A 16,024-nucleotide genomic window follows, 5' to 3' on the forward strand; every position below is an offset into this window, starting at 1 on the left:
TGCACCGTCTCGATCAGACCTACCGATAGGGCGCATAAAAATTTTCAGTCGATCGGTCCCCTTTTTCGAAGATTGAGTAGGTTTGCTCGAAAACGGTGAGGAATTTTAAACTTTTGGGATTTTTTCTCATTTTCCCATAAAATTTGGAATTGAATGGAGAAAACCGCAAGCCTCTACGACCACTCCTTGACCCCAAACAATTCTATGAGTGAGTGAGTGAGTCAGTCAGTCAGTCGGATTGGGGCTATATAGGTTCTTGAATTGATGATTGATTGATTGATGAATTGAATTGATTGAATTGATGATTGAATTGATGATGATGAATTCACTGTACCTTACCGATATTTTGACGAATTTCGTTGGTACAGTGCTCCCTTCCTCCAAGCTGAGGATTCGGGGGACAGGTCCAGGTTGGAGAGAACAGAAGAAACAGTTGAACACGTGTTGCAAGGGACGGCGAGGGTCGAGCTCGCGCACCGAGAGGCCAATAAAAGCGATCGCGTTGAGGCCCGATGCCGACCACGACTCTTGCCGGGCTCGCCGTGCTACCCGCTTCCCATTGTGGAGGCACCTTTCGGTCCATACGATGGTCCGACGTTTTGGTGACCGTCCGGGTTTATGGCTGCACTCGTCAAACCCCTGTCAGACGGCGAGCTCGCCGAGGGTCGAGGGTACACAGCGAAAATAAAAAAATCAGGCTGGAGGAAAAATCAGCTTAGAAGGAGGGAGCACTGTATTATGGACAAAATCTCCACTGTAATAAATATGTTGGTGCAGCCTTTCACCGTAAGACATTTACAAAGTAACATTTCGACGAATATTCTTTTTCTCCCAATGTAGGTTTAGCTCAGCTGACACCCGTGATCCTGCATTATGTGAATTTCGTACCATCATACATGTTTTGAAAACATGCAGTTTGACCTATGGCTGCATGTCTGGTGCATGTCTCATGGAAAGTCAATAACACTCTCATTCCAGGAACGTGACATCACGTTGAAACGAACGTGACAAAATGTCACGTTCGTTTGAGCATTGTGTCACATTCGTTTGGGTGTGAATTGGCCAAAAATCAGCTTGTTCACATTCAAACGAACGTGACACAATGCTCAAACGAACGTGACACTTTGTCACGTTCGTTTCAACGTGATGTCACGTTCCTGGAATGAGAGTGAAGTTACATTCGTTGGTGTCTACGAGAAAGTGATATTTTAATTGTGTCGTTCTGAAAAACCTTCGGAAGTTCCTAGAAGGTGTTATGTTCGAATCCTCTTGAATGTCCAAAACATTGAGTTTTTTTGCGTTGTTGCGTTTTTGCGTTGTGTGTATTGTGCACACAAATAGTTAATCCTTTGCTTTTTCTTGGTCTGAAGGAATACAACTAAATAGCAAAAGGAGGGGTTTTGGGGGTTCAGACAATAGTTTATTATAATGCACGGCCGCGGAGGTGGAGGTGGCTGTAGGGCATGAGGACTTGATTGGCGCTTGTCTTCGAAGGCAATCTGCATTTTCAGGTTTCTAAATCATCTCCAAAATGGACATCAGTTCCCTCTTGAATGACTCCTAAAAAAAAAATTGTCATGCATGTTGACCTCCTTCAGTTTCCTGGTCTAGTCACAGGTTGTACTCACGTCTTTGTCTGTCTTGACCAAGCAGGCTTCGTAATGGAACGCCACCTCACACAGGTCGTCGTTCTTTTCTGTAACGGAACGCACAATTGGTTTCGCTTACACTCTGTAATACAATGAAATTTGAAATATGTTATGTGGTGAACTTATTACAGTGAATTCAGCGCAAGCATAATGCGAAGCAATGTAGCACGAATCTGTTTTGTATTTTCATCGTAAAATGTAAAGAAAACCCCAAGAAAAACTACGTTTGTACTCTACAAATCGAAGAGTGTACATGGTATGCTCTAACTGGAGCATGCCTGCAAGCACGCTCTAACTAGCGCATGCCTACCAAGCATGCACTTACTAGCGCATACATGCCATGTACACGCTTCCTGATGCAGACAACTCCCTATCCCTTATGCACTAGATGCATGCTTCAGTTAGCGTGTACATGGCATGTATGCACTAGTTAGTGCATGCCTGGCAGGCATGCGCTAGCTAGAGCGTGCTTGCAGGCATGCTCCAGTTAGAGCATACCATGTACACTCTTCGATTTGTAGAGTATTATGCTCACGACATTGCCTTCACATTATGAGAAATTTCTTCTGAAGGCATTAGAGTGAAGCTGAAGGTGAGTTGGGCTCCGGAGTGGCATGCGATCATTTTCGGACCAGCCTTTCAAAGTTCAAGTCCATACTGCGATTGGGATAGAAGGCGGGTCGAACGCCTGAGGAAGTCCAGGTGCCTTACTTTCCGCCAATAGATGGGCACTCTAAATGTCTTACGAAGAAATTTCCCATAATACGAAGAAAATGGCGCAAGCATAATACGAAGGTGGTTTTTCTTCGTATTACGAAGGTTTTTCTTTGTATCTTACAATGAAAAAGCTTAAAAGATTCGTATTACGAAGCAATATTGCTTTGTATTATGCTTGCGCCGAATTCACTGTAACATACGAATAACATAGGTCAAATTTCATTGTAAGACATTTAGAGTGGGTGGAAAAGTGCATGCCTTGTTTCGTGGCCTCTGGTTCCCACTGCTGGAGTCAACCAAATTCAAACCTACCGTCCTTGAGGCACTCCATGATTGCTGGCTCGGCATAGATGGTGCCATCTTCCCTGAGCTGCAAGCGAAGAGGGGCGTGGTTACAGTGGGTTACGGGTGGCAGGAGGAAAACCAGTGGAAAACAGGTGGAAAAGCGTATGACGCTTTCCTTCAAGCGTAACCTCCGGCTCCACTGTGCAATCACGTTGGCACCATATGGCAGAGATGGGGGCTCTGTGAGCTACTCAGCACTTAAGATGGACACTGCAAACTCAATACGCGCAAGTGTGGAGAATTACGTCGCCGTATGTGGAGTTCCCCACACGTGCACTCAACAAAGGCGTTTCTTGAACCAGGATAATATCCTTGTCATAAGTTAATTATCTTTTATGTTCCAAGGAATTTCGCTTTATGGCAAATATCTTCCTTCAAGAAACGCCTTGCGTGGTTTCACAGCGTCCTGATGGTTTGAAAAAGAGCAATGGATAAGGTTAGTTCTTACCAAGTTGAAGGTCGTCATCATGCATTTAAAGAAGCACTGCAACAGAAAGGGTTTGTTCCGTCAATATATTGCAAGCTCTTAGTACGAACCGAGATATGATGTAAACAAATCATTCTCACTTTGGCATTTTTGGAAATTTCCTTCTCTTCAAAAAAGGGCCTGATATCATCTGAAACGACAAAGCGTTCTTGAAAATTACGGAAACAAGTGCACTGTTGGAGTATCTAGACCAAGATCTATACACTCTACCAATAACAGGAAAAGTAGCGATATACATCGGCAACTTTGGCCCGTCCCGTACATTAACAAATGTGTGAATTTCGCCTTTGTTTAGCCCTGACGGGTTTGAACCTGAGTCTGGGGTCAAAATGGATGTTATTTCCGTCATCAGCGCCCTCAAAAACATAAGAAACAATGCAAAAACTCGAATAAAAAGAATGTTCAAAATATACCCCACTGGGATTTGAACCCGGGTCCAAACTTCTTCGATTCGCTTGAAACTGGCACCATTGGTTTTGTCTCGTCGCCCCGATTCCAAAAATACCCCTACATGCCCTGCTAGCTGTATCCGTTGCCGAAATCCTCCTCGACCCCATGTAGACCATGATGCACCTGCAGCAGCGCCCCCGGGGCTCGGATCGGATTTGCTGCCACCGGGCGGTTCTTAGGGTCACCCAAGGAGGCTGCATACCAAATTTGGTCAAGATCGGACCACGGGAAGTCCTCGGACGAACGAACGGACGAACGAACGGACGAACGAACGGACGAACGAACGGACGAACGAACGGACGCACAGCATGCATCATACTATATGCCCGTCCCTCCGTCATTTTTTTACAAAAAAATAAACGGGACGGGCCAAAAATGTCCTGTCAATGCCGTTAATTTATTACCAGTTTTCACTGTAGGGCAATTCACAGCATTTACTGTGATCTGCTCACGCGATTTTTTAGACTGCCTACTTGGAAGATCAGAGTTTGTGGTCTCCACAGTCAAAGAGTGGAGTTCTTCTGTACGTTTGCGTCCAAAGCAGTAAGTGTGGAATTCTGCACACTTGCTTTGACAGTGTAGGACTAAGCACCTCCGATTTTTATTCAATGGATACCACGGGACGGCAGAGGCCACAAACACACCTGCTTTAATATTTTGCTCTTCGGCGCACTTTTTTACCTTCTGGATAGCCTCCTCGGAGGCGGAAGAATGGCACCTCTCAACCTGTGGATAGAAAGTACACGCATAAGCATGAACCACATGTGTTTCTTAAAACTACAGAGCAAATGTCAGTACACGTCTTGTATTACAAAACTTTTTTTTGTATCAGAAGAAAACCCAGTACACTCGAGTACACTGGTAATACGAAATTATTGCCTGGTTACTGAAAAGTCTAATTTGTAACAAAACTTTTCCAGGCAACACCACATTATAAGAGACTGTACAGTACAAAGACATCAGCAGAAACTATCGGAATATGTCAAGACGCGCTTTCTTTCATGTGCAAAGAAAGGTTTCGTGTAAGCACAGAGTTAGAAAACTAAAGATTGGTTTTGTAAAACAACTTCCATGTGTTTTATTGCAATACTGATGAAACTTTCGTAACAGAAGGCGTTGATGGTGAACGATTGAATGTGTGCCGCCTTCGGAGAGCTTTACCACCTTGAGGGCACCGAATTGATGGTAATATTTTGTACAACCTTTTTCGTACACGGTAAAAATGGTACCTGGTTTTCCCAGGAAGCCTATGGTAAAGACATTCGATTCTTAGGGGGTTCCTGGGAAAACCATACCGTTTTTACCGTGTATGATTTGTAGAGAGTGCTCCATATTTTCCGCCAGAATGGCGGTGTACAGATTTCACCGCCTATGCTATTCCGCGCGCGCGCGCGCGCGTGTGTGTGTGTGTGTGTGTGTGTGCCGTCAACGGCATTGCAGTGTACCTGCAGGGCGAGCAGCGCGCACACCACCATGCTGAGGGCCCTCATTGCGACCGCGGAGCTCGTGGTCTCGGGGATCTGGGAGTGCACGGCGGCGGGGCCTGGGGGACGTCGCGTGGGCTGTCCAGCTGAAGACTGGAGTGATGCTCTCCGTCCATCAGTATTTATACCCCGGCCAGCGTAGTGACCACCGTCATCGGCCACCCTTCGGACACAGCAGCATTCGCTGTCTCTCTCGGACCCCACCGGGACGCCGCACGAAAAAGGTGGAACAAGGGAAACACTTATTTTCGGAATCGCTGCTGATGCCCTCGACCTTGTCCAGTGTGACGGTTGTCCGAGCGCCGGCAGCGCGCAGCATCGGCCGAGGAGAAGGGGGACACGGAGAAAACAAACGATGCAACATTCGCACGTATGTTGCGGGCATGGACTAGGCCGCGTTGGGGGCGGGGAGGAGGTTGTCCTCACCAGGAACACTGGTAGAAATCAAGCGTACTTTTACGCCTTTCTTCAAGCGTAAGTACTACGTAGAACTACGCTCGGCTTCAAGCGTAGTTCTCTATTTCGCCCCTCTCCCGCCTATCTAAATGCATGGGAGGATTTCTTCTCTACGCTTGACGTCAAGCGTAAAGTCTTCAGGCGTAGTTGTATGCTTGAATGAAGCATGCAACTACGCTCCAGTTTTACCAGTGAAACCCCGTCTCTCTCGTCTCCGCGTTGCGAAACGCGGGATTCCAGCGATTGCTCTTAGAGGATATTGGACCTCGGAAAGCTCTGCCAGCGCACCCAAAAAACCTTGCAAAGTATTCTCCGGCATTGTATTGTAAACTCTCCTAGAACTATTTTCTTTGCAACTTGCAAAGAAAATGCTTTGCAACGTTACAAACAAATGCCTCGCAACGTTGCATACTTTTTCCTCCGCAACTTACGAACTATGCGAAGAAAAAAGTTCACAAGGGAGTTCGTATTACAAAGTCGGAGAATACTTTGTGCTGCAAAGAGCTTTTCTTTGCAAGCTTTTTAGAGTGCTCTAAAAATCGAAAAGCGTACATTGTTGCCTGTACCTGGAGCATGCCTGAAAGCACGATCTAGCTAGCGCATGCCTGCCGAGCATCCACACTGGTAAAACTAAAGCGTAGTATTACCGTCTGTTTTCAAGCGTAATCTGTTCACGCTTGAAATCAAGCGTAACAGGCTCATCGGCCAAGATTACCCCTATCTAAATGCATGGGGGAGTTTCCAGAGTATGCTTCATTTGAATCGTAACGTCTTAAGACGTAACGTTATGCTTGACTCAAGCATAGAGTTACGCTTTAGTTTTACCAGTGCAATTACTAGTGCATTCATGCCATGTTCACGCTAACTGAAGCATACATTTAGTGCATGAGGGATAGGGAGCTGTCTGCACCAGGAACATGGCATGTAGTAAGTGCATGCTTGGCAGGCGAGGGGGCCACCACCCCCGTAATCCTGTGTACAAGTTTGCTGGTAATCTGTGGTAATCCATGGCGTAATCACGTAATCCTTGACAAAATTCTGTCATTTTTCAACGTTTTTTAGTCATTTTCCAACGTTTTCGAGCTATTTTTCAACGTTTTCGAACCAATTTTCGAAAATTTCACGCGTAATCCCCGGTAAATATCCCGTAATCCCGTAATCTTGTGTACGCCTGAAATGAGAGTGGTGGCCCCCTCGTTGGCAGGCATACTCCAGGTAGAGCATTACGCTTTTCGATGTGTACAGTGTGGTCTCCGCAACGCCCTGCTCAAATTTTCGAGTGACTAAAGTGCCAAAAATAACGCAGGCTTTGAAGCTTTTTGGTGCTTTTTGGAGGCCCTAAAAGCCCGAAATGTACGTAACGCCTCAGTTTGCCCTTAAAAGTAGATAAAAAGCGAACGGTCACCCCCATACCACCAAAAAACTTCGACCGTGGTCCCGCCACCACTCTGCAAAGCGGTGACGACTAAACTTTAGGACTCCGATTTTGTCGACTCGTGCCGAAAGGTCACCGCGTTCTGGTTTGAACTGCGCGGCCCTAAATGCCTCTTCTTTCGGAAACGGCGCAGTCCGGCCTGTCCCGCGCGACTGTACTGACGTAGCGAGATGGGCGAAATCGCCGCGCGTAGCACGACAGGGACAAAAATAATCGCATGAATGGGATGGGTGCGCCTCAGCGCCTCTTTTCACTGTGACACCAACACTCTCATTCTTGGAACGTGACATCTCGTTCAAACGAATGTGACAACATGTCACGTTTATTTGAGCACTGTCACATTCGTTTGGAAGTGGATCAGCTAATTTATGGCTGATTTGCATCGAAACGAATGTGACACAATGCTCCAACGAACGTGACATTTTGTCACACTCGTTTGAACGTGGTGTCACGTTCCAGGAAAGAGAGTGAAGTGTGGAGAACTCCTCACTTCCTCGTGTGGAGTCATTCTCCACACTTAGGCGTGTGGAGTTGGCAGTCTTGACATAAGTGTGGAGTAGCTCACGGAGCCCCTGGGTATCTTTCTATAACAGGCCAGTCACGTAAATTTGACGATGCTGTAATTGCATTCCGAATCACAAACGGCAGCAGAGCTATCCGAGGTCCAATATCCTCTAACGTGGCGCAATCGCTGAAATCCCGCGTTTGGCAAGGCGGAGACGAGAGAGACGGGCACTCATAAAACCTTGCAAAGTATTCTCCGGCATTGTATTGCAAACTCTCTTACAAACTATTTTCTTTGCATTGCGAAGTATTTCTTTGCAAGTTGCAAAGAAAATGCTTTGCAACGTTACAAACCAATGCTTCGCAACGTTGCAAACTTTTTTCTTTGCAACTTACGAACTATTTCTTTGCAATGGGAAGAAAAAAGTTTGCAAGGGAGTTTGTAATACAATGCCGGAGAATACTTTGTACTGCAAAGTACTTTTCTTTGCAAGCTTTTCTGAGTGGGGTTTCCTGGTGAGGACAACCTCCTCCCCGCCCCCAACGCGGCCTAGTCCATGCCCGCAACATACGTGCGAATGTTGCATTGATTGTTTTCTCCGTGTCCCCCTTCTCCTCGGCCGATGCTGCGCGCTGCCGGCGCTCGGACAACCGTCACACTGGACAAGGTCGAGGGCATCAGCAGCGATTCCGAAAATAAGTGTTTCCCTTGTTCCACCTTTTTCGTGCGGCGTCCCGGGGGTCCGAGAGAGACAGCGAATGCTGCTGTGTCCGAAGGGTGGCCGATGACGGTGGTCACTACACTGTTAAAAAAAGTGCTGTAAATTAACAGCACTTATGCTGTTAAGTTTGATAGCAGCACGACTTGTTTTATTACAAGCATGTTGTAGCCCTCGGTGCTGTTTTCTGACAGTTCGATTGTAATAAAACAATACTTCTTTGGAGTCTTCGACGATGTCTTCCCAACATTTGTGTTGATTTCATCGTGCTGTTATTAAACAAGACACTTGTAACCTGACAACAATATATGTTTTAAGATTGCAAAAGGCTGTTTCTAAACATGAAACCTGTTCAACGACAACACAACTATTTTGAATGACGATTACATTGTTGTTACTTGACAAGGAAATTGTTATGAAACGAAAGTGCTGTTTCTGGATGGGTTTCCCGTTCAGACACAAAACAATACTGTTGTTTTATAACAGCATTACTGTAGGTGATTGTGTTGTAATATTACAGTGGATTTTTAACGGTGTACGCTGGCCGGGGTATAAATACTGATGGACGGAGAGCATCACTCCAGTCTTCAGCTGGACAGCCCACGCGACGTCCCCCAGGCCCCGCCGCCGTGCACTCACAGATCCCCGAGACCACGAGCTCCGCGGTCGCAATGAGGGCCCTCAGCATGGTGGTGTGCGCGCTGCTCGCCCTGCAGGTAAGGGAGAGTGGGGCACATAGTGACACGGGGCTAGTAGTGACAGTTCGTGTTTCGTACTGTTCCCGCGCGATTTCTGCCCTCAAAATTTTTCATAAGCTTCGTTTCAAGTCCAAAACGATGTTTTGAGAAGGTGGTGAAAGAGAGAGAAGTGGGAAGGGCGTCATTAAATTGTGAAATTTGACCCTCCGGAAACGAGGCATAACCTAAATTTTCTTTCCATATTTGAAGTCCTGTAGCATGTCTTTAATGATATTTGAAAGCTTATCATATGTTTCTCCGTTTGCTCTACATGTCAATACGTCATATCGACCAAATATTTAATGTATCAGTCCATCTGGATGAAGGAGGTTAAGTTGCAAAGTTTACTTTGTCTCATGGGGTAAATAGTGACAAAAATTCGGGGGTAAATAGTGACACTCGTCTACTGGCATTTTTGAATTAATATGCCAAATTTTTGACTTTTGTTTATGTTTTTTATTAGGCTGTTAATTTTTTGGTCTTTATGTTAGGTTTGGACCATTTTAGGTTTGAGGTGAAGCGTTACAAATTTTTTTGAGGTCTGGTCTCAATTCTTGTCGAAGAAACTTTGCGCTCAATATGAAATTTTAGCTTTTCTTAATTAACTGGAAAAGTGACTGTTCCATGTCCTCCAGGATCATTCTACCAGTACAAAGAAGTATTTTAAGTAACAAAATATGAATGTTAATACTCAAAACATTCAATCTTCTTGTGAAAAGAAATTAAACGGGTGTTTTATAAAATGATCAACCTGACCTAACCTAAACTAGATGTAGGGCCTTCAAGAATATTAGCCGTCAAACGTTGTGGAAGGGCTGTCTGTCAGTGAGAGTACACAAGAAGTGCAGCTGCTAACATATGGTAAACGGCAAAGCCGCTGCTCCTCACATTTGGAAACCCCTAAACATCTGTATCCTCTTTGACAGAAAAATATTGAGTTTTTCCTCTTAATTTAGATTTGGCACGGTTAACATTTCAGAAAACACTTAAAAACATTTTATAACTATTTTGTGATGTCAAGAAGGGAGGTTTATCAAAGGAAATTGATAGTGTCACTATGTACCCCCAAGCTGTCACTATTTACCCCAGGGTGGGGTAAATAGTGACAGTTGCAAGGTTTACCAGAAAAGCTTTTGGAAGGGATTTGTGTGACTCAGGCAACTCGAATGCTACCTTTTCTTACTCAAATAATACCATACTTCAGTTTTATTTTAAAAAAATGGGAAAATGTCCATTAAGACGCCTGTAGGACCGAAAAGAAATTATCTGTCACTATTTGCCCCCCTCTCCCTTACACTGCAATGCCGTTGACCACACACACACACACACACACACACACACACACAGAGTGTTGCATAGGCGGTGAAATCTGTACACCGCCATTCTATAGGCGATAAAATCTTGAGCACTCTCTACAAATCACACGGTAAAAACGGTATGGTTTTCCCAGGAACCCCCTAAGAACCACCTGTCTTTACCCTGAGAAAACCAGGTACCATTTTTACCGTGTACGAAAAAGGTTGTACAAAATATTACCGTCAATTCGGTGCCCTCAAGGTGGTAAGGCTCTCCGAAGGCGGCACACATTCAATCGTTCACCATCAACGCCTTCTGTATTACGAAAGTTTCATCAGTATTGCAATAAAACACATGGAAGTTGTTTTACAAAACCATTCTTCAGTTTTACAAAACTCTGCGTTTTAAAACACAAAACGTTTCTTTAACAATAGAAAGCGCGTCTTGATACATTCTGATAGTTTCTGCCGATACCGTTGCGCTGCAGAACATGTGCTGTGTCTGAAAACGATGTGTTGCCAGGGAAATATTTGTAACAAATCAGACGTTTTATAGTGACGAGGGGATAGTTTTGTAATACCAGTGTGTTCATGCTTTTGCGTGTCTATCCACAGTGTGCGTGGTGCCATTCTCCCGCCTCCGAGGAGGATATCCAGAAGTTGAAAAAGTGCGCCGAAGAGCAAAATGTTAAAGCAGGTGAGTTTGTGACCACCTTTCGACCCGTCCTTTAGTATCCATTGAATAAAAATCGGCGGGGCTTAGTCCTACACTGTAAAACCAAGTGTGCAGAACTTGACACTTACTGCTTTGGATGCAAACGTACAGAAGAACTTCACACTTCGACTGTGGAGACCACAATTGTGTAGTTAAAACTTTGATCTTCCAAGTAGGCAGTCTAAAAATTCTGCCTCTCCGCATATGGTGTGGAGTTCTCCTCCACACTTGGTTTCACAGTGTTCGTGTACTGTGCGTTTGTTGTCCGACATTTCCCGGTAGTAACCAGTGGTGAAGGATTCTCACACTCGTGTAAATCTTGTCAGAATGTCAGAAACCTGTCTGAAAACCTGATCAAAATTCGCGCACCTCTGAAAGCTGAAAACATCTCCTGACAGTCTGTAGTACTCAAACCATCAATATCAGATTAAGTTTTCAGAATTTCAGCTTTCAGAGGCGCGCGAATTTTGATTACGATTTCAGACATTTTTCTGACATTCTGACAAAATTTACACGAGTGGCAGTACTTTGTGACGAGTTCTACGAACAGAACGGGACTGTTTTCTCTTTTCACGGCTGTCCCGGTCGATTACTCGCATTAGGAAAACACGCCATACACTGCGAGAAAAAAACTACAGGGAATCCTGTTAATTTTCTCACAGCGTCGCTCTGTACCCAAAACCACAGTGATCTCCGTCTTTTAAAAGACGGAGATGGCTGTAAGTTTTTTGTGTTCATCTCTCTGTTGTCCGAGCGGCCAATGCCACATTGGGACGGCATGGTCAAAGCCTCATAGGTCACCGTTGGATCCCCGAGGACGTCGACGGGCACCTCACAGGGTCCCCGATAACGATGTGAGCATTTGGACCTAGGTTCCGACCATTCGTTGAAAAGGTCTCATCAAGGTCTACTCGAATCAGGAATAAAAAAAATTTCTTGATCAACCCCCTTTTTTTAAGATCCAGTTGACCAATCAGGAAATTTTTTTATTCTTGATTCGAGTAGATCTTGATGAGACCTTTTCAACGAATGGTCGGAACCTAGGTCTAAAATGCTCGCATCGCCATCGGGGACCCTGTGAGGTGCCCGTCGACGTCCTCGGGGACAACGGTGACCTGTGAGGCTTTGACCATGCCGTCCCGATGTGGCATTGGCCGCTCGGACAACAAAGAGATAAACACAAAAAAAACAGTGAGCTCCGTCTTTTAAAAGACGGAGATCACTGTGGTTTTGGGCACAGAGCGACGCTGTGAAAAAATTAACAGGTTTCCCTGTAGTTTTTTCTCGTAGTGTACTTTAGTGGCATCCAGAGACCAAAAGAATAGAAAGCTGATTGTGCGGCTGACCTAGTAGGGTTGCCTAGATCTTGGCCTAGATATTCCAACAGTGCACTTGTTTCCGTAATTTTCAAGAATGCTTTGTCGTTTCAGATGATTTGAGGCCATTCTTTGAAGAGAAGGAAATTTCCAAAGATGACAAAGTGAGAATGATTTGTTTACATCATAGCTCCATTCGAACTAAGTGCTTGCAATGTACTGACGCATCAAACCTATTCTGTTGCAGTGCTTCTTTAAATGCGCGATGATGGCCTACAACATGGTAAGAGCTAACCTAATCTTTTGCTCTTTTTTAAGCTTTCAGGACGCTGTGGAACCGTGGCCAACAAGGGAGTTTCTTGAACCAAGATAATATACTTGCCATAAAGCAAAATTCTTTGGAACATAAAAGAAAATTAACTTATGACAAGGATATTATCTTGGTTCAAGAAACGTCTTTGTTGAGTGCACGTGTGGAGAACTCCTCATGTCCTACGGCGAAATCTCCACACTTGCACGTATTGAGTTTGCAGTGTTCATTTCAAAGTACGGAGTAGCTCGCAGAGCCCCCACACTGCCAATCCAAGTGTGAGACAGTCTCGCACTATTGAATGCGAACCACTGTGTCTCACGCTCACTATCGTGAGGCACGTTTGTCCCACGCTTGCAAGTGTGAGACACCGGTTGTCTCACACCTACAAGTGTGCGACACGGCTTGTCTTACACTTGCAAGCGTGGGACCGGTGGCATCGAACCAAAGTAAACTACAGGCAGCAAGTGTGGGACAAACCATGTCTCACACATGTTAGTGTGAGACAAATGGTGTCTCAAATTTAAGCGTCGGACAAACGTGCCTCACGTTTGCAAGCGTCAGACACGGTGCTTCGCACTAAATAGTGTGAGACTGTCTCACACTTTAGTGGCATCTGTGGCATGGTGCAAACGTGATTGCACAGTGGAGCTGGAGGTTGCGCTTGAAGGAAAGAGTCGTACCACTGCTTTTCCTCTTGCTACCCGTTACCCATTGTAACCACGTCCCTCTTCGCTTGCAGCTCAAGGAAGATGGCACCATCGATGCGGAGACGTACATGAAGGAACACGGAGATGAAGCGTACCTCCCCGCAGTTAACGAGTGCATCAAGGACGGTAGGTTTGAATTGTGTTGTCTCCGGCAGTGGGAACCGGAGGCCACGGAACAACACACTAAATTACTATGTAGGTTTTTCTGCACGGCAATGCACGCAATTATACATGCACTTTGTAACGCACGAATTTGTGTGCGACAATGCACGATTTCGTGCGCGAGCATGCAGAAAATCGTGCATTGTTGCGTACAAATTTGTGCGCAGCGTAGTGTATGTTTAATTTCGCACGTTGCGCGTGCAGGAACCTCTCGAGGAACCTCTCGAGGAACCTACACAGTAATTTGAAGGCGTGCACTTTTCCGCCCATCTATTGGCGGAAAGCAAGGCGTGGCCTTCATCAGGCGTTCGACCCGCCTTCCATCCCGATCGCAACATGGACTTGAACTTTGAGAGGATGGTCTGAAAATGATCGCATGCCACTCCGGAGCCCAACTCACCTTCAGCTTCACTCTAAATGTCTTCAGAAGAAATTTCTCATAATGTGAAGCCAATATACTGGCGCGAGCATAATTCAATCGTAGTTTTTCTTGGGTTTTCCTTTACAATTTACGATGAAAATACAAAAAAGATTCGTGCTACATTGCTTCGCGTTATGCTTGCGCTGAATTCACTGTAATAAATTCACCATATTATAACATATCCCATAAATTTGATTGTATGGCAGAGTGTAAGCTACCAATTGTGCCTTCCGTTACAGAAAAGAACGATGACCTGTGTGAGGTGGCGTTCCAACACAACGCCTGCTTGATCAAGAACGTGAGTACAACCTGTGACTTGTGACTAGACCAAGAAACGGAAGGGAGTCAACATGCATGACAATTTCTTTTTCAGGAGTTCTTCAAGAAGGGAATGATGTCCAATTTTGAGAAGATTTAGAAACCTGAAAATGCAAATTGCCTTTGAGGAGGAGCGCCAATTAAGTGCTCTTGCCCTACAGCCACCTCCATCTCCGTGGCCGTGTATTACAATAAACTATTGTATAAACCCCCCAAAACCCGTGTTTTTGTATTATTTAAATGAGTCGTATTCCTCCAAACGCAGCCCAAGAAAGCACAATTTGAGGCCCCCATAGCGCCTGCGAGGTAGGCCAGCTACCCAGCCTTCAACACACCGGTGCGGAGACGGTAGCCTACCCCGCGCCTGTGAAGACAAGGGGCAAGGTAGGCCACCGTCTCCACAGCGGTGTGTCGCGGGCCGGGTGGCTGGCATACCTCGCAGGCGCTACAGGCCATAGAGAAAACGGTGCACTGTGAAAAATTCCGTACTTTTGTACGGAAATGGTAGACAAATATAGCGCGGAGGTACGGAGAAAAGTACGGAACGTCCGTACTTGCTCCATATGAACCTATGTACATGGGTACGGAAAAATGTACGGAAGTTCCGTAGTTGGCAAGTACGGACGGTCCAGGCAAATTATTGACCAGACATGTTCCGTACTTTTTCCGTAATTTTTTTCTCACAGAGTGCTTTTGGTGGAGTCTCGCTAGCAAATCGGCAGCAGGAAATAGTAGTGAGAGACGCAATAAGTCGTTTTTATGTGACGGTCCCCCGCTTACGCAGAGGGATTTGGCTTGCGATCCTCTCTTTGTTTGGCCACGGCGAGCTACTAGAACGTCGGGGGATGATTGACAGCAGCGGGCGGGGTCAAGCGCGGATCCAAAGGGGAGGCGACAGGCCTTTTGCCCCTCCCATAGCACCTAGATACCGCCTGAAAGGTAGGAGAGTAGCCATACTCTGTCCCTGTAAGTGGGCAAAAAGCTATGCTTTGTCCCTGTAAGTAGGCAAAAAGTGCTACTTTGCCCCTCCCAGGTTAGTGTTCCGGATTGGGTGGGCGGTCAAAACCCGATGACTCCAGAGCGACTCTAGAACTCGGCCGGTGAATGCAGTGCCGCCCGTAGGCACTGCCGACGGGCTAGCTCAGGTCCTACGCTAGCCTGCTGACAGTGTCTGTTGGCGGCACTGCATACACCGGCCGAGTTCTAGAGTCGCTCTGGAGTCATCGGGTTTTGACCGCCCACCCAATCCGGAACACTATCCCAGGTCGTATCTGGATCCGCCCCTGACAGGAGTCCTCCGTGCCACCATCCGCGGTTGCTGTGCCCTTACCGAGCCCCGCGGAGCCTTGCTGCGGAGCCACATGACCTGTTCTTTAGTCCAGTGTGCCAGCTCGGGCCCGCTGCCCGCACTCTTTGCTCTGCCTCCCACACCCTCTCACCCTTACGGCACCCTCCATGAGTGCGATAGAGACGGAGCGAGAAGTGCTGGCAGGAAGCGTGGACCCGCGGCCGGCGCCGCCGGATCGCCGGTCGACACCTTGAAGTTGGCCTTCTCTACGCTTCTCTACGCTTCTCTAGCTAGACTGCCGCAGCGGCCGCAGCGCGCGGAGCCTTGAGCCCGACCTTCGCAACATGTCGCAATACCGTAGTCCTTTCCAGGGTTTTGAATTCAGGCGGCAAGCGAGTTTGACCAGGTCTGCCAACTGAAGAACGGGAAAAACGCCTCGTGACTTCCAAATACTGTTTGAGTTTCTCACACAGTGATGATCCTTATTAGTTCCTTTTGGATTTGAT

The 16,024-nt window shown here is 46.3% G+C and overlaps 2 protein-coding genes across 3 annotated transcripts; one reads left to right on the top strand and one right to left on the bottom strand.

Moving 5' to 3' along the window:
• Positions 1 to 1,398: 1,398 nt before the first annotated feature.
• LOC117651419 lies at positions 1,399 to 5,264 on the bottom strand. 2 transcript variants are annotated; one of them, XM_034395461.1, is made up of 7 exons: positions 5,094 to 5,240; positions 4,293 to 4,374; positions 3,279 to 3,328; positions 3,160 to 3,195; positions 2,679 to 2,736; positions 1,629 to 1,696; positions 1,399 to 1,560 (listed from the first exon to the last, which is right to left on the bottom strand). In XM_034395461.1, the coding sequence occupies exons 1-7, from the start codon at positions 5,136 to 5,138 to the stop codon at positions 1,516 to 1,518; spliced, it is 384 nt and encodes a 127-aa protein (XP_034251352.1). In that variant the 5' UTR covers positions 5,139 to 5,240; the 3' UTR covers positions 1,399 to 1,515. The 2 variants fall into 2 exon arrangements, with proteins under 2 accessions (XP_034251352.1, XP_034251354.1); XM_034395463.1 differs by lacking the exons at positions 1,399 to 1,560; positions 1,629 to 1,696 and adding an exon at positions 2,178 to 2,337 and having other exon boundaries at positions 5,094 to 5,264.
• Positions 5,265 to 5,470: 206 nt separating this feature from the next.
• LOC117651411 lies at positions 5,471 to 14,448 on the top strand. Its single transcript, XM_034395448.1, has 8 exons — positions 5,471 to 5,606; positions 8,767 to 8,962; positions 10,894 to 10,975; positions 12,424 to 12,473; positions 12,557 to 12,592; positions 13,362 to 13,455; positions 14,152 to 14,210; positions 14,286 to 14,448. The coding sequence occupies exons 1-8, from the start codon at positions 5,488 to 5,490 to the stop codon at positions 14,328 to 14,330; spliced, it is 681 nt and encodes a 226-aa protein (XP_034251339.1). The 5' UTR covers positions 5,471 to 5,487; the 3' UTR covers positions 14,331 to 14,448.
• The last annotated feature ends 1,576 nt before the right edge of the window (positions 14,449 to 16,024 follow it).

This window comes from Thrips palmi, unplaced genomic scaffold, assembly GCF_012932325.1.
Source record: "Thrips palmi isolate BJ-2018 unplaced genomic scaffold, TpBJ-2018v1 HiC_scaffold_5, whole genome shotgun sequence".
Classification (NCBI taxonomy): domain Eukaryota; kingdom Metazoa; phylum Arthropoda; class Insecta; order Thysanoptera; family Thripidae; genus Thrips; species Thrips palmi.